Here is an 18,276-nt window from a genome sequence, read left to right as displayed (position 1 = left end):
TAATAATAATTAAGGAGAGAAAAAAAGTTAAATCAAGAGACTTTCCCAGATAGGAAAAATGACACACATCTTCAAACGAAAAGGATCTACTGAGTGCCTAGCACAATAGACATAAAAAGGTATACAATTAGATAAATTAACATAAAACTTCAGAAAACCATGGATCAAGACAAGATCCTAAAAGCTGTCAAAGAAAAATAAATAATAATACAACTTATTCCCAAAGCTGAAGAATTAGTCTGACAATAGACCTTCTGTTAGCAACACTTCCAATCAGCAATACACTAACCTCCTGTTAGTGTACAGAAGACAATTCAGTAATGTCTTCAGGCTTGCAGGAAATCGCCTTCATTGTGAATTCCAAACCCAGATGAAACTGAGTAAGAATAGAACAGGTGCATTTGCAGATATGCAAAGACGCAGAAACTCAACCTCCCATGCCTCCTTTTTTTAAGAAGTTATATGAGGGTGCCTGGCTGGCTCAGTCGGTAGAGCATGTGACCTGAACCCAGGGTTGTGAGTTCGAGCTCCACGTTGGGTGTAAAGATTACTTAAGAATAAAAAAAAATTTTTAAGTTATTTGAGTACATTCTCAAGTAACTTCCTCAAATACTTTCCATGAGAAGTAAACCAAGAAAAGTGCACCAAACTCATGTAAGAATAAATGAAGAAAGAGGAAGTTAGGGACAACACTGAACCCACATAGGAATGAGATTGAATCAAGTTTATGGCTGTGTAGCAGCCCAGAAAGCAACCAGCTCAGACTGAAGCAGGAAAATAAAGTCCTATAGCAGAGAGGTTTATGAGATTGTATAGGAAAAAACTTGGAAAACAAGATGAGCGTGTGATGAAGCCCCAGCATTCAAATTTTAAAAGCAATTAGAAATTCAGTGGGGAAGGAAATATAAGAAAATTATTATCTAAATAAAAAAAGAAAATGAAACAAACAAAAAACAAGAGTTCAGGGATGCCTGGCTGGCTCAGTCAGTAGAGCATGCGACTTTTTATTTCAGGGTTGTAAGTTTGAGTTCCACATTGGGTATAAAGATATTTATCTTTAACAATCTAAATAATCTAAATTTAGATCTAAAGATCTAAATATATTTAATAATCTAAATAATCTGAAGGTGGTTTAAAAATAAAATCTTTGGGGCACCTGGGTGGCTCAGTGGGTTAAGCCGCTGCCTTCGGCTCAGGTCATGATCTCAGGGTCCTGGTATCAAGCCCCGCATCAGGCTCTCTGCTCAGTAGGGAGCCTGCTTCCCTCTCTCTCTCTCTCTCTCTCTGCCTGCCTCTCCATCTACTTGTGATTTCTCTCTGTAAAATAAATAAATAAATAAAATCTTTTTTAAAATAAATAAATAAATGAAATAAAATCTTTAAAAACCTGTGTCAGAACAGGAAGTGACTGAGATTCAAGAAAAGAATTAAATGGTTATCAAGGGAGAAGGATAGTGAAGAGATGGAAGAGATAAAAGATACAGTGAAGAAGGTATGCATTTCCTCTCCCAACAAATAGAAAGGCAATCAGAAACTTCAGAGAAAACAACAGATATATAAAATGGCAATGTACAGATTAAAACAGTGTATGATTTTAGCAATGGGTTTTTATTTTTAAAAAGAATATTTTTTAGGTTGGTGATATAAGCCTTTGAAAATGAAACACAATCATAACATGCTATTTGGCCCTCCAAGTAAACCTGTGTTTGTCTAAGGATAGCAATTTAAATACTGAAGGTTTGGGAAAGCGTCCACACTTTAGAATAAATCTATAAAAATTACAGAAGATACAGGGAGCCTGGGGGGCTCACTGGGCTAAACCTCTACCTTCGGCTCGGGTCATGATCTCGGGGTCCTGGGATCAAGCCCCACATCCGGCTCTCTGCTCAGCGGGGAGTCTTCTGCCCCCTCCTTCTCTCTCTGCCTGCCTTTCTGCCTACTTGTGATCTCTGTCTGTCAAATAAATAAATGAAATCTTTAAAAAAAAAAAGACAGTTGGAGTAGCTATATTAATTTCAAACAAAGAAGACTTGAGAACAAAGAAAATTATCACCAGTAAAGGGGGCACTATATTATGATCAAGGAGTCAGTTCTCCAAGAAACGTATGCATCTAAAAACAGTGTCAAAATACACAAAGTAAAAAACAGAACAAAAAGGAGAAAAAGATGAATCCACAGCTATAGCTGGAGACTGCGAAACCCTCTGTCAGTAACTGATAGATCTAGCATGGAGAAAATTATAAAGATATAGTTGCCATGAAGAGCACTATCAATCAACTTGATCTGCTTGATAATTATAGAATACTCCAGCCAATGAAAAAATACACATCCTTCTGAAGTTCATCTGCAACATTCACAAAGATAGATCACAAAACACACCTTAGCAAATTTAAAAGAGTAGAGATCACACAAAAGACGTCATTTTAAATTAATATTAGTTATTTGAACACAAACAGCTCTAGAATGAAGAAAATTTATCTTTTATTCTATTACATCTTATCTTTTTTAAGGTTTTATTTATTTATTTGACAGAGAGATCACAAGCAGGCAGAAAGGCAGGCAGAGAAAGAGGAGGAAGTAGGCTCCCTACTGAGCAGAGAGCCCGATGCTGGCCTCAATCCCAGGACCCTGAGATCATGACCTGAGCAGGAAGCAGAAGCTTTAACCCACTGAGCAAACCAGGCGCCCCATTCTATTAAATCTGAATGGACATATTCCTTAAAGAATATCTACTTTCCTTTACTTTTTCAAAGCTTTTTATTTTAATTCCAGTATAGTTAACATACAGTATTATATTAATTTCAGGTGTACAATATAGTGACAATTTTCCTTTTCCTTTGCTTTCTTTGCTTGCTCAACATTAAGCCTTCTGATATCCTCTGCCTGGCCAATTCCTATTTATGATCAGTCCAAACTTAAAAATTAAAAACTTTAATATAGTATAACAAAAGCATAAACAAAGTTAGTAGTTGAAAAAATCTATAGAACATAATGAAATATTTATGACATAAAGGATTGATGTCCTTAATATATAAAGAGCTGTGTAAATCAATAAGAAAAAAATGAGCACATTTATTCTTGGCTCTTAGCCCACACAGCAACAAGAATAGTGTCTTTAAACCCCAAACTCCCCTACTTAAAGTTCTTCAGTGACTCCTCATGACTCTTAGAATAGAATCCAAAACCCTTCACACAGCCCACATGATCCGGTCCTTACCAACCTCTCTAGACTCTTCTCCCACCATCCCTCACTCCTCCCTCTCTGGACTCCAGTCAGGTTGGTCTTTTTTCAGCTCCTTGATACCATAACATTTTTGTACATGCTGATCACTTTTTTTTTAGAGTCACACCACCATTCCCTTCCCCTGACTGATGCCTACTCTTTCTTCAGATCTCAGCTTAAATATCATTTCTCAGGGAAATCTTCTGTCATTGACTCCATATCATTTTGGATCCTCTATTGTATGTGCTCTTCCTAGCCCTTAAGCCAACAGATGAAATCGTGTTTCTGAATCCTCAGAGCTCAGAGCCATACCCTTACCCTTCCCAGGAATGTGAGGCTTGGGACAAAGCAACCATTAGCTTCTGGAACCTTCTTATCCACAACAGTCATGGATGATGAGGAAGCCCAGGAGAAAGTTATGATAAGACTTTCTCCAAGCTATTAGTCCTTAAGTTCTTTAGAATAGGTAACTCTGGGAACATAATGAAATCTATGGGACTTCTCCCCAGAAAAATGCTCATAAGTGAAACTTTTCATAATGTTTTCATGGGTTCACAATTCCCTAAAGTCCATCTATTCACCTCAGGTTAAGAACCCCAATTGTAGGCCTACTGAAAATATACACACAAACACACTGGTTACTGGCTTTGTTCATGTAATCACTATTTACTATCAATAGTATAGTGATTCCAGTGGTAATTATAAATAAAATTTTATTTTATTTCAATTTATGGTTTAAAAGAAAAGACATATTTTATGTACATTTTCTCATTTACTCTTCATAAAAACCGAGATAGGCACACATTCCTCTACCTATTTTACAAATAAGAAAACATAATCCCAAAGACGTAAGTGATATAGCTAAGGCCACTAGCCAAAACGGAACTAAAATCCAGAAGTAAACTACACCCTTTTAACCTTAGGCCTGGCCCTTCCCCTCCATATTGATCAATGGCCAGTGGTAATAGGACTTGTACCTAGTGATATAGCTGCCTGCTGAACATCAGGGTCATCATATGAGGATAACCCCCAAGGCCAAAATCTCAGCTCCCATTCCCATGGTCTCCTATTCTAGATAGTGGTGTAACTGCAAATGGGGGAGGGGGAGTCCCAGCAGAAGAACTCCCCTAGTGCTTAGAGGAAGTAGCCAAAGCTTCCCATCTCCCTGCCCAGAGTGCATAACAGCAAACATCCTTTGTGTTCTTAATTCATGCCAGACATCCTTCCATGCTATTTACATGAATTAACTTAGTAAATCCTCAGAACGACACCAGTGCGTAGGTACAATTATTATCTCTATTCTGTGGACACTTAGGGAAGGTTAAGTAACTTGCCCCAGGCTACACAACTAATAATTTTCAGAGCTCACATTTGAACTCTGAGCCTGTACTCTTAATCAAACCGTCATTCTGCCTCTCCTGAGCCAATCGTTCCCTACTTTTGTGGGTCACGCGCACCCTGGATAGCCCCTCTCCCTGGGAAGATGCGGTTAAGCAGAATGTTGCAAAGTAATTCAGGACTTTAAGGACTTGCAAGCCCCATCATCTACGAACCTCAGACACACTGGAGGGAGCTGTCCAGGGACCAAAAGAGAATCTGCACCAGCGCCGCAGGACTTCGCCCCTGCAAACGCGGGAGGAGAGTTGAGCGGTGCGGTATGACGGGGATGCTCTTTCATTGAGAATCAGGGAGAGTGAGCTCCAGGGACCGCAATGCCCTGGAAACGCAGCCGGACGCTGAGCCTCCGAAGTCCGGTAGCTGAACCAGAAACGCACCCACCACCGGTGAGACTGAAATCTTGCGTCTCTGCCAGCACCTTGGAGTCACAAGACAGGCATTTTGAGCGGACAGGATCTCAGAACGCGGGTCCCAGGCGGAGAGGGACACTATCGCTGTTGCTGGTGCTGACACGCCATGGTTGCGGAGGGGAGGGGCCGCCTGTCCGCCCACCCCCACCCGCGACCACGTCCTAGGTACCGCGCAGCCACCGCCGCGGGAGCTGTCCAGTGCTGAACCCGGATGCGGCCCGGCCCGCGGGGCTAGACCCGAGCCTGCGGCACCCAGCCGACCCTGGACTGGGCTTCTGGGAGCGCTGACGCAGAACGCTGGGAAGGCGAGAAGCAGTGGACTCCACGCCGGGCATGGACCAGCAGAGACTGGACTCCTACCAATGGGGACCTAGCCGCGACTTCAATGAGCACGTCCTGCATAAGGTAAGAATCTCCTGCAGTCCCCTGCCCCCATCCCAACGCTGGGAGAGGGCGCCGTCAACAGTTCTCTCCGCTCCCCCGACTTGGCTTTGGGACTTAAAGAGAAACTAGCCGGTATCTGTGAGCCTGGTACGCTTTCTGTTTGATCCTCTTTACGGCTCAAAACACATATGCGTAAACACTGGGGGAGGGGCCGACGCCAGAGGCTCCGATTATCAGGAGCTCCGTTCAATTCTTTTAAATCACCTGTATCCTGTTCTCACTCGCTTCCTCCTGCCTCTCATCCATCTGCACTTCTGTGTCGCCTGAGCACCCTGGCCGTCCGTGACCCTTCTGGGAGGCTGTTTGCCCTCTCACCCCAACCGTGCCTCCCAAGCTCCAGCCCTGTCAGGTTTGGCCGTTGTGGTCAGAGACCTGAATTCTGGGGTGAAATTAGATATCAAAATGATCTACAGCAGAAACAAACTGTTATTATAAAATTAGACTGCCTTCTGGTTCCGGAAAGCTGCCCTCCAGCCTCGACTCGTTCAGAGCCTACCAAAAGTGTTTGCTTATTTCAAAGCTCTAACTCATCTCTTGCTTCCCTCTTTCAAATTTCTTATGCAACTCAAGTCTCAATAATGTAGGTTTCCTCTTGAAGTGCTTGTTGGGGAAAAGTAGCAACCTCTGTCTAGACAATTCTTTTAACCCAAAATCCATCACTTCAAAAGAATCAGAGCCTTGTACTCCCATAAGAAATCATGGATTGCTCCCCATCCCTTGCGTTGCCCTCCTCACTGAGCCCTTAAATATCCTGCTGTGCTAATACCAATTTATCTGTTAGTCCCCTGAAAAGCTGTGCATGGTCCTATACTTGGAGATTATTTAAATCAAACTATCACTCTAAAAATTCCATGAATGCGGGGCACCTGGCTGGTTCCGTCAGAAAAGCATGTGACTCTTGATCTCAGGGTCCTGAGTTTGAGCCCCTTGTTGGGCATAGAGATTACTTAAATAAATAAATAAATTTTAAGTAATAACAATTCCATGAATGCAAGCTCTTAAGTAACCCGATTCACCCTCTCCCCCTATTACACAGTTTATATTTGAGGAACCGAAAGTCCAGAGAGGGGAAGTGACTTGTCTAAGAAAACAAGGTAGTAAATGGCAGAGCTGGTCCTAAAAGCCTGTAATTCTGACTCCAAGTCTAATACCTTTTTTCTCTCTACAAGGGTGGTCCACAGGCCAGCAACACTGACATTACCTGAGAGCTTGGTAAAAATGTGAGGGCACCTGGGTGTCACAGTCACTTAAGTAACCAACTTTCAGTCTCAGTTCAGGTCATAATGTCAAGGTCATGAAATGGAGCCCTGCATTGGGCTCTGCGCTGAGCACGGAGTCTGCCTGAGAATTTCTTCCTCTGCTCCTCCTACTCACACACACACTCTCTCTCTGTGTGTCTTTAAAACAAGTAAATAAATCTTTATTTTAAAATGTGAAATCTAAGGCCCCACCCCGGGCCTACTGAATCCGAATTTGTATTTTAAAACAATCCCTAGGGGCACCTGGGTGGCTCAGTGGGTTAAGCCTCTGCCTTTAGCTCAGGTCATGATCTCAGGGTCCTGGGATCGAGCCCCGCATCGGGCTCTCTGCTCTGCAGGGAGCCTGCTTCCCCCTCTCTCTCTGCCTGCTGCTCTGCCTACTTGTGATCTCTCTCTCTCTGTGTCAAATAAATAAATAAAATCTTTAAAGAATAAAAATAAAGTAAAATAAATATAAAATGATCCCTAGAACATAAATATGCACAATAAAATTTCAAATGCATGGGCTTGTGTCACACTGGCTAATTCTGACACAAATGAAGGAAAATCAAGTACTAAGAGAAGTGCGTTTGTAAATTTGAATAGTCTATGTGACTTCTCCCTCCAGGTCCCTAAATCCCCAAGGTATAAAAAAAAGAGAAATTCATAACAATTGCTCCAGCCAGGAAGTTTTAAAATGGTTGCAGTTTGAAGTGAACTAGAATAATATCTGTGTTCTTTGAGGCTGTGAATCTAGACCCAGTAGAAAGTGCATATAAGCAAAGGAATATAATTACAAATCAGTTACAAAAGCATCCTGGTAATTAGATATCTGGGTTTCTCCAAGTTTAAGCTATCTTTTAAAGATGTAGATATTCGTTTTGGCACCTAAAGATTTGCAGGTCAAAGTTTTCAAATTATTGATAAGGGTGGTCTTTCCTACCTCAGTGACCCACATATGAAATGCAGGATGTAGCCGACAAAACCTTCACTTCCTTTGAGTTTATTTATCACCAAATTGAGAAAGAGCCTGCTTTCAACAACTTCCGATATATTGAAGACAAGTGTCTCCTTACTGCTAATGAATGCCGGGTTTCTTCAGTGTGGTTGTGAACATCTTGAGAGCAGAAGCTGGACTAAAACCTTCTGGGGTGCCCAACAGAGGAACATGTGTATAGAAAATTTTCTTTTTCATGTAATGTTGATCACCTCCTTTTAATATTATTTTATTATTGTGAATGACTTTTTCTTTAATTTTTTTAATTTATTTTCAGCGTAAATGTGAATGACTTTTTAATGTGATCCATCCAAGAACTTTTATGTAAAAGGGTAGAGTGTCAATGTATTTGTATTATTTTTTAAGTTTGCTATATAATAGAATCCAAGAAATTATTATTGATTCACTTGAACATATTGGCCATGAGAAGTAGGACTCCCCTCCAACATTCACTGCTAGGAAGAATGATCTTTTAGATCAAGATTTTACTGAAGTATAACAAACACAAGAAAACCCCAAATCATATGTGCATACCCTTATTATTATCACAAAGTAAGGACCTCTGTGCAACCACTACCAAAATAATGAGAGAGAATATTGCCAGCTTCCCAGGAACCCCCCACATACTCCTTTCCACACACTACCCCTGCTGGTCCCCAGAGGTTACATTTATAGAGGAGGGAGTACCATTTAATATTTTGGTGGGGCTACCAGAGTTTTATGTAGACTAGTTTTAAGAACTTGCTAAGGATGAAACTTAGCTCTGTGGTGAGCTAATGCTCTATGGTGGTTAGAAACCCCAGGCTGGGAATCAGACAGAACCTGATATAACTTTGAATGACATCTATGAGCCTTATTTTCTTATCTATAAAATAAGAATAATATTATCTGGCTTATTGTCTTTTGAGGGAAGATGTTAGATAATATAATGTAAACATGTAGATGTAAATATATGTTTGTCTGATATATAGAAAGCATTTAATAAATGGTGGTTGTTATTAGGGCACATATCTCCATCTTCGGGGCAACTTCAATAGGTGTCACATTGAGTGTCACCTAAAATAATGAATTTTTGTGAGAAGAGCAGCAGCTCTATACACAGACACACATGCTTACATGCATCCATTCTTCACGGGCAAATCCCATGGGATTAAGCTCACACACCCACCATCAAGAATTCCATGTGAATATCCCAACTCTGATATCCTCAGTAGAATATTCCTTTCTCTGGGAGGTGAAGCATGGGACCCAATAACTGTCTCATTAAAATTCACTTATATGAAAAACGTATGACAAATATCCTCAGGATTGGATGGCATTGGCACTTTAGCTAGTCCCAAGAGTTAGAGGGTGACCCAGATGAGCCTGAGTAACTCTTAGCATATCCCTGGAGTGTGGGCTGGAAGCTGGGAACTGCTTGGAAACATTGAGTTCATCCATCACATGCTTGGAGTTTTTAAATAGAGCTGCTGTTGTTCTCACAAATCTGAATATTTGATGCAACTAAATAATTTAAAACATGTGAACAAACTTGCAGCTCTTTTGCTGAGAGAACTCATAGACCAGTATAGTCTTGAGAGCCATCAAGGGCAATGGTGTGACCTGGAAGTTCAGGAACAGCCCACAGACTGAATTCTTGCGGTGCCAGGACCAGACCATAAACTCTAGGAAAAATGAGGCACAGAATTTTGCCCCAGATGCTAGTGAATCAGGACACAGAGACTTCAGTACAAGAGCTTGCTTCCTAATTCACCATCACCAGCACTCTGATGCACACACACATGCCACTGTTGTTCCAATAGGGACAAATAATTACTAAACCAAAGTCACTCTCCTCTGTAGCATCTCAGAAAGACCACTGACCAGGGGGCAAAAAAATGTGGCCTGTCCATCCATTCATTCAGGGCTTGGTCCTTGTTGAAAATAAATTGAATTATCAAGGTCTCTGTACTACAAGGGATTTCCATTCCCTCTGACTCTACTCTAACACCTCTTCTAGCCAAGTAAGGAAGGCTAGAGATCATCTCTAGTACCCCCTCTTGACTTGCACTGCTTCTTCACCTCCTCTGTCTACTGGCCATCCTGTGATTTCTGTACCTTTAAGTGGTACACACATCTTACCTATTTATTCAGCAAACATGTATTGAGCATGCTCAAAGCGTAAGAAATTGTGCTGGGTATTATAGAGAAAACACACACACACACACAAATCGTTTCCACTTTCAGTAAGCTTGTAACTATAAGACATGCACATAAGTTGCTATAATACTGTGTAGACTCTCACATGTGCCCTCAGAAAGATACAAGGAGATACAGAGGGATAACCCAGGAAGAAAGGGTTACTTCTAACCCCTATTTGAAATGGCCTCTGATTAAGAGTTAATAGCTAAGAGAGCCAGAGTTCCACACACCCGCCAACCTTGCTCTCCCACTGGGCCATTGCCCACTGATCCTGGAGAAAGCTCTGGATTCAGCAGTATTTTACTTCCCTGACAGAAAACTTTACCAAGGATAGAGCCATCCTTGCAAAGGCCATACCCACTACTCGGTCTCCCTCTACCATTCTTTATCCCTTGGGAACTTTTTTTTTTTTTTTTTCAATTAAAGAGTGTTCATGGAACACAAATTTGTGGTAAAAGAATCTAATTCCACAGGAAAACCTGTACTCCATAGGTGAAGAGATTTTACCTTCAAGTGAATTCATCATACCTCAATAAACCAGTTGTGGGGTTTTGTTTTTTGTTTTTTGTTTTTTGTTTTTGAAGAAAACATATGGGGCACCTGGGTGGCTCAGATGGTTAAGTATCTGCCTTTGGCTCAGGTCTTCATCTTCAGGTCCTAGGATCAACCCCCACACCGGGGCGCCCCGGTCAGTGGGGAGTCTGCTTCTCCCTCTCCCTCTGTCTCTCCCCATCCTTGCGCTCTCTCCTTCTCTCTCCCTCTCTTAAATAAATAAATATAATCTTGAAAGAAAGAAAGAAAGAAAGAAAGAAAGAAAGAAAGAAAGAAAGAAAGGAAGGAAGAAAGGAAGGAAGAAAGGAAGGAAGAAAGAAATGTAAAACCAGAGTGAGAGCATGATCTCCAGGATTGCCAGATTTCCATCCTCAGCTCAGGAACAAGCAAAAAAAAAAAAACGAGGAAACACTAGCTGCCCACTGTCAAATGTTTCCATTTGCTTGTTTTCCTTTCTTGCTTGCTCTGGAGGCTTTCAGATAAATAAATGAAGTGTGTGTTACGTCACCGAGGATCTCAGGCCGTCTGGGACTCTTTTGACTGATCTGTGCGTCCTGCCCAGATCCCAGGGCAGGCAGCTGGCTTGGGGAGTGGTGCTGGTTGGTTCTCTTGGGTAACCTCAGCAGGAAATGAAGGTGACTCGGTGCGACCTCCCAAAGTCCGTTTCCCAGATTCTTCAGGCTTTCCACCCCAAGCATTCGTCGCTCTAACTTGGGGTTCCTGGGTCTTTGGGGAGAAAATGTCTGAGACTCACTAGTGTTGGTCCACTAGTATTTCCTCCTATAAGCTGTTCTGGGGAGTGGCTTTGACTTCCTTCGTTTCAATGGCAGGAAACCCAGCTTTACTGGAAGTAAGCAGACAGTGGCAAGCCCCAGGCTGGGGAACTGTTAAATGGGAAATCTGAAGTGGCTCTAAACCTATCCCAGGATGCTCCTTGCTTCCCGCCTCCCCTTCCCAGGCAAGAGAAGCAGTCCCTGGAGATGGCAAGTGGGAATGGAGCTTACAGCTCCTTTGCCAACTCACAGAGCTCTCAGGCAATACACTTCCCCAGCTGGGAGCAGCCCTGGACCGTCCTCCCACCCACCAACCAGGGGAGGTCTTCTGAGGCCAAGTGAGAGAGCTCCAAGCCAGCAGCAAACAACAGTTTTGGAAATGTTAACCCCTCACTGGCCCTACCAGTCAAAACCTCCCCAGACCTCACCCAGATCCTCAAGGCAGCAAGGTTCTATAATTGTTAAAACCGGCAGAGCTCGAGAATCCCCTAGCAGGGGCACCTGGGTGGCTCAGTGGGTTAAGCCTCTGCCTTTAGCTCAGGTCATGATCTCAGGGTCCTAGGACTGAGCTCCGCATCAGTCTCTCTGCTCCGCTGGGAACCTGCTTCCTCCTCTCTCTCTGCCTGCCTCTCTGCCTGCTTGTGCTCTGTCAAATAAATAAATAAAATCTTTAAAAAAAAAAAAAAAGTTCTAAAAAAAAGAATCCCCTAGCAGATGCTGGCTGTTGCACTGACCTTGATGCCAAACTCTGCTCCCTCCGTTCTTACTTGTGTTTCTGCTTATTAGTAGATGGTTTTGACCCATCCACATGAAGCTGTTATTTAATACTTTGTGCTTCTGCAAATGGCCTAGTTTTTTTTAAGATTTATTTATTTATTTGAGAGAGAGAGAGAGAGCGAGCAAGGGAGAAGCAGAGGGAGCAGGAGAATCTCAAGCAGATTCTGTGCTGAGTGCGGAGCCTGATACGGGGCTTAATCCCACCACCCTGAGATCATGTCCTGAACTGAAACTGAGAGTCGGGTGCTTAACCAATTGAGCCACTCAGGCGCCCCTGGAATGGCATACATGTAGGTGTCTTGAAGCACTCGTCCTCTGCCCTTGGCACACACACACACCCTCCTCTCACAAGCTATAAACAGCCAGTGATGATGATGCATTCTTGGTCTATATCCCTCCTTATCTTTTGTTGTTAAGCGTCTTTTAAAGGCAAAGCAAACCTTTCTCTTCCTCTGCCTCCTCCTCCCTCTCTCATTTGAATTTTGCATCCACACCCCTCCCAGAAATCCTGCTTTCTAAAAAGCACATCTGCCCAGTATCGGAGCAATACCCCCAGGGGACCGTCAGGAACCTGTAGACCAGCTTCTTCCGGCCCTTCCCAACTTCTGACCCAGAAGCTCTTAACCTTGGAAAGGAATGGTGTTGCTGGTAGAGACTCAGCCCAAAGGAGGCAGAGCCCCTTTCAGCCCTTCAGGATGCAGCTTCCTCTTTGGGGGGCATTCTGCACCCAGATTCTTCCCTGTCCCCCTTCTCAGGTTTTATTAGGTTGTGAACCGAGATGTATAAAATCATCTCTGTGCTATAATCTAGAGGGACTCAGTGAGACTAATAATTGTTAGTGATAAATGATAAAAATTAACACATGGTTCATCAGTGGAGGATTTTACAGTTTACAGAACACTTTAATATATGCTATGACACTTAACAATTACCACATGCTTTTTCCAGGAGATGTTATTATCAATTTCATATTATAAATAGGGAATAGAGGCCAGATAGAAAAAAAAATTAAGTTACTTGCTCAAGGTGACAGCAAGTAGGTATTGTGGGAATTTAAATAATAGCAGCAAACGCCTAAAAGCAGTTAAGTGCCAGGCACTGTTCTGAGCCCTTTACCGCATCAATCCTACAACAACCCTATTTTAATCTCATTGTAAAGATGTAAAGTCATAAAAATATATCATATGTTTATAAAAATAAAAAATAAAATAAATAAATAAAGATGTAAAGTCAACAAGGGGTCGCCTGGGTGGCTGAGTCAGTTAAGTGTCCGACTCTTTATTTCAGCTCAGGTCATGATCTCAGGGTCGTGAGATCCAACCCTGCATCGGGCTCTGTGCTCAATGCAGAGTCTGCTTGAGTTTTTCTCTCTCTCTCTCTAATAAATAAATAAAATCTTATAAAAAAGAAAAAAGATGAGTAAACAAGCCACAGAAACATTAAGAAACTTGCCTGAGGTCAGCCAGCTCATAAGTGGCAGAGCCCAGACTCCAACACCAGGCAGCTGGAGATCCAACGGGGCAGGGTCAGGAGAAAGCCAAGAGCTTTGCCAAGGGGGTCACATGGCCATGGTGGGGTGGGGGTGGGGGGGTCACAGCATCACATGTAGGGTGTCGACAGCAGCCCGGTATGTAGCCCCCAGCTCTGTAGGACTGCCGCCTGGTTTTGTTCACTCACACAAGAGTAGATCCATCTCTCCAGGCACGCTTGTGTTAATCAAATTCGCAAGACTGATGCATTGCTCTAGATGCCAAACCACATTATAATCAGGGGATTGTTTGCTAAGCACGAAATCCAGAAAAAGAGAGACGTGGAGGATTCATTTGTCTGATGAAACCAGGCTGATGTAGTGTGATGTTTAGCTACATTATAAGCCCAGCTTGGTTGTGCAACTCCTATAGCTGCCCCTTCTACCTCGGGGCCTCTCTACCCTGACTCCTGCCTCCCCAGCTGTACTTAACCTTAGTGTCAGTTCAAGAGAGTATGTGGTTCTCTCCAGATTTCATTCCCTGCACCCCTTTAGGAGCCAGTTGCCTTTGAAACTGAGAATGCCCAGGACTTGACCTGGTTGGGGGAGAGGAGGTGGGGATGCTCCCTCTTTGGGAGCCTCGATCAGATGCACTGACATTTGTCATCTTATATCTCTGTCTCCATTTCTCTCAATGCCCTTGTCAGGGCCTTAGGGATTTGGATTTCAAGGGAGAGAACCATGAGAGAAGAAAAAGGTGGTTGGGGCCATTTTCTCACATCCCACCACCACCCCATAACACATGCCCTCCTTGAAACTGGATGTTGCTGTTGAGAATCTTGAGAATGAATTCAGCCAACTTCTGCTGGGCACCGTGTGCTTCTGAGGGCCTGGAACAGGGCCCATTCCCTGCCCAAAGGAACTGAATGTGACAGGCTGGGTAGGTCCCTGGGCTGGCATGTAGATGACTCAGGCCACATCTGACTTTAGGCCTAAATGACACATGAACTTCAGTGTCTAGAAAGACGACTTAAAGGTCATAGGAAGTGGTAAGTGGGCCCTTGGGAACCAGGTCAACTGTTTGCAGCTCCCTCAGGGCTACTAAGTTCTGAGTGCTGACTCAGGGACTGATCTGAAGGGCTGTAAAATCCACAGCTCCAGGAGAGGGTCCCAGCGCTGAAGGTCAGAATGACTCTGGGCCCCCAAGGTAGGAATTCCTTTAAGTCTGTGTCCAAGACAAGGAGGAACTCTCCAGTGGACTACTGAGAAGTGCCTGAAATAAAGAAATAAAGACTGATGACCCAGACTTGGCAGATTTGGATAAGTAGAAGCAAAACTGGCACCACCTCCTTGAACATCTTCAAAGGTCTGAAATGATGAGTATCCAAACCCAAAAATCCCAGGGTTCTGATCCCTGCAGATGACAGGTTGACCAAGGAAGAGACTCTTGGGAAAGACAAAGGCAAGGGGCCAGGTGAGCTCTGCAGTCATGCCCTCAAGAACCCTCACTCCTCCATGCCCGAAAAGCCAGGTCTCCTCCAGACATCATAGTGCAGCACCACAAACACATGAGAGGACCACACAGAGTAGACCCTGACCACCACCTGTCTGGCTCACCCTCTGCTCTGTCCACTACCTACCCTGTCCACCCCTGCTCTGTCCATCCCCTGACTTGTCCACCCTGCCTTGTCTATCCCCTGTCCTGTCCAACCCCTGCCCTCTTCACCCTCTCCCCTCTCATTGATTTGCTTAGAGCAAGAGGCAGCTCATTAGCTAAAGAAAAGAAGGGACTTGGGTGTTGAAAAGACTAGGCTTCTCTCCTGGCTATGGTCCTCGCCAACTGTACTTCCTTGGTCATTCCATTCAAACAGCGCTTTACAGTTTGCAGACACTTGCATATACGCAGTCTCCTCTGATTTCCACAGCACAGCGCAAGCAGCCCAGACATCACTGTTGCTTATAAAAGGGGAACTCTCATGGTCAGGACCCTTTTGGTTGTCAGTGACAAAACCCAAGTCAAACCATCTAAACCAAGAAAGAAAATTCATTGGCTCCTGTAACTGAGAAGCCTGGGGATGCTGTTCTGTTGGAACCAGGGATTCAAACAATGACATCTGTCTCTCTCTGTCTCTCAACATTCCTCCCTTTAACTCAGTGTTATACACAGGAAGGCCTCTCCTGAAGGAGTCACATGACTGCCAGCCGCCCCAGGTCACAGCCCCAGGGCTGGTAGTTTCCACTAAAGTCCTAGATCTAATGCTTATTGGACTGAAATGAGTCATGTGCCCACCCCTGGAGGAGAAGTCGGTCCCACCCAAGCCCTTCAGCCACAAGTGGAAGGGAGTGTTTTCCAAGGAAAATGAGGGTGTGTTAGCTGTAAACTAGTCATGCAAAAGCAAGAGGACCCCATGGTAATCCCAGAGGAAGCTGGGTCCTGATATAAAGATATAGATATAGATAGATATAGATATAGATATAGATAGATATATTTTAAATAGGCTCTCCTCCTGGTGTGGACCAAGACCTGGGCTGAGATCAAGAGTGGGTCGCTGAACCAGGTGCCCCATCCGTTGTTGTTGGGTTTTTTTTTTCCCTTTTTTCAGTATTTTTAAATCTGAAGTGACTGAAAAAGTGACTGAAAAAGAACTGAACTTGTCACTCTCCCACTGGGCTAGTTGTGTCCCATACATGGTGTCACTTAAGACTGGATACCCAAACTTAGATAATTAATAGCCAGACTTAGGTAATGAGCTGATGTCACCCTATAAAGCTTATTGGGGCTGTGGAGCCAGGCCTCACCCTCTGGGTGGGAGTAGACTTTCCTCTAGAGGAAACAGATGACCCAACTTTCAGCCACCCGGGAAGGAGGTCAATGGGGGGGCACTGGATGAGGACACAGGTTGGAACGAGAAGAAGCTCTTCCCCTGGTTTTGGGACCAAGATCAGATGGTGTGAAGACACCTGAATTTTTCCAGTGGGGGTAAGGCATGAGCATTCTACGGCCACATGAAGGCAGTGATAACTGAGATGGCAGTCTCCCAAGTAAGTCCAGCTTCGTGGTTGGACAGTCACCTTTGGTCTCCACCTTTGGAAGGGCCCTATGATTGTTTCAACACCATATTGTCACTGTCTGGGGATCTTCTCAATATTTTTGGACAAGGAGTCCCATGTTTTTATCTGGTGTTAGACCCCAAACTGTGTAACTGTTGCTGCTGTCAAATAAGCATCCTTAGAGGATCTGGGCACCTGGGTGACTCATTGGGTTAGGGGGTCCAACTCTTTTTTTTTAATAATTTTTTTTAAATTTTATTTATTTGACAGAGAGAAACTAGGCAGAGAGGCAGGCAGAGAGAGAGGATGAAGCAGGCTCCCTGCGGAGCAGAGAGCCCGATACGGGGCTCGATCCCAGGACCCTGGGATCACGACCCGAGCCGAAGGCAGAGGCTTTAACCCACTGAGCCACCCAGGCGCCCCGGGGTCCAACTCTTGATTTCATCTCAGATCTCCATCTCAGGGCCATGAGTTTGAGCCCTGAGTTGGTTTCCATGCTGGGCATGGAGTGTACTTAAAAAAGAAAAAAGAACCCTTGTGGGATTCAAACATAGGTCTGGACAGTAGTTCTGAGCTATTCTCTTGGGCACAATCCCTTCGTTTGATCTCACCCCAAGCCAGGTTTCATATGAGCCATGAGGAGCCAGAGAAAGATTATCTCATGCTCTGGGCAGAATGGCAAAGGAGTGATCCGTAACTCCCCTCCCCTCAATGCTGTCACTGTGTCACCAGTGATGTTCCCTGGCTGGAAATGGTTGTGCCCAGCACAAGAGCAATCTGCAAGGGTCATGGGCAGCAGGAAGCATGTTGTGGAAGGCAGATCAGAACACCCAAAGGTGGACAGGGGAGACCTCAACCTCATGGGTATGTGTCTGCAGTATAGGGCTGGGGAAGAAGTTAATGAGCCTTGTCTTTGTGACTTGAGAACTGTGCTGGTCAGTCAGCTTTTGTTGGTTATTAGTTAATCATAGGAGCCATTATTATTTTTTAAGATTTTATTTCTTTATTTGACAGAGGGAGAGAGAGAGATCACAAGTAGGCAGGGAGGCAGGCGGGGTCGGGGGGAGCAGTCACCCCACCGATCAGAGAGCCCGATGTGGGGCCTGATCCCAGGACCCTGAGATCATGACCTGAGCCGAAGGAAGAGCCTTTAACCCACTGAGCCACCCAGGCGCCCCAGGAGCCATTATTATTAATACCTAATTACAAATTTGGGAAATGCAAAACAGAAAAATTACCTGTGATGCCACTGTTTCAAAACCCATATCTTAAATAAAAATGGAGTTGCTCTCGAAAAATATACATACCTCTGACCTTTGAACAGTATGGGTTTGAACTGCACAGATCCACTTGTATGCAGATTTTTTTTTTCAGTAAATACCATACAGTACAGTACGGTATTTCTCTTCCCTGTGATGTTCCTAACAACATTTTCTTTTCTCTTCTTTACTTTATTGGAAGAATACAGAATGGATTACATATAACATGTAAAATATGTGTTAATTGGCTACACTGTCAATAAGGCTTCCAGTCAATAATAGACTAAGTAGTTAAGTTTTGGGGGAGTCAAAAGTTATATGTGGGTTTTCAATTGTGCAGGGGTCAACACTCCTAACCCCCCGACCATTGTTCAGGGTGGGCTGTATATATTTATACCCACCTCATAGGCATTTTGTCATCCATATTTCACCCTCATTATTTTTTTAAAGATTTTATTTATTTATTTGACAGACAGAGATCACAAGTAGGCAGAGAGGCAGGCAG

The 18,276-nt window shown here is 43.8% G+C and overlaps 1 protein-coding gene across 1 annotated transcript in view; it reads left to right on the top strand.

Annotated features, from left to right (window-relative positions):
• The first annotated feature begins 5,107 nt into the window (after positions 1–5,107).
• Positions 5,108–18,276, top strand: part of RAB37 (RAB37, member RAS oncogene family) — a 58,099-nt gene continuing 44,930 nt past the window's right edge. Inside the window, exon 1 of the mRNA XM_059378539.1 lies at positions 5,108–5,436. Within this exon, the coding sequence (XP_059234522.1) occupies positions 5,365–5,436 (72 nt within the window). The 5' untranslated portion in view covers positions 5,108–5,364. The remainder of the gene's footprint in view (positions 5,437–18,276) is intronic.

The sequence above is a fragment of the Mustela nigripes genome, chromosome 16, assembly GCF_022355385.1.
Source record: "Mustela nigripes isolate SB6536 chromosome 16, MUSNIG.SB6536, whole genome shotgun sequence".
NCBI classification, from domain to species: Eukaryota; Metazoa; Chordata; class Mammalia; order Carnivora; family Mustelidae; genus Mustela; species Mustela nigripes.
Note: the sequence above shows the minus strand (reverse complement) of the source record. Positions and strands in the feature narration are given on the sequence as shown.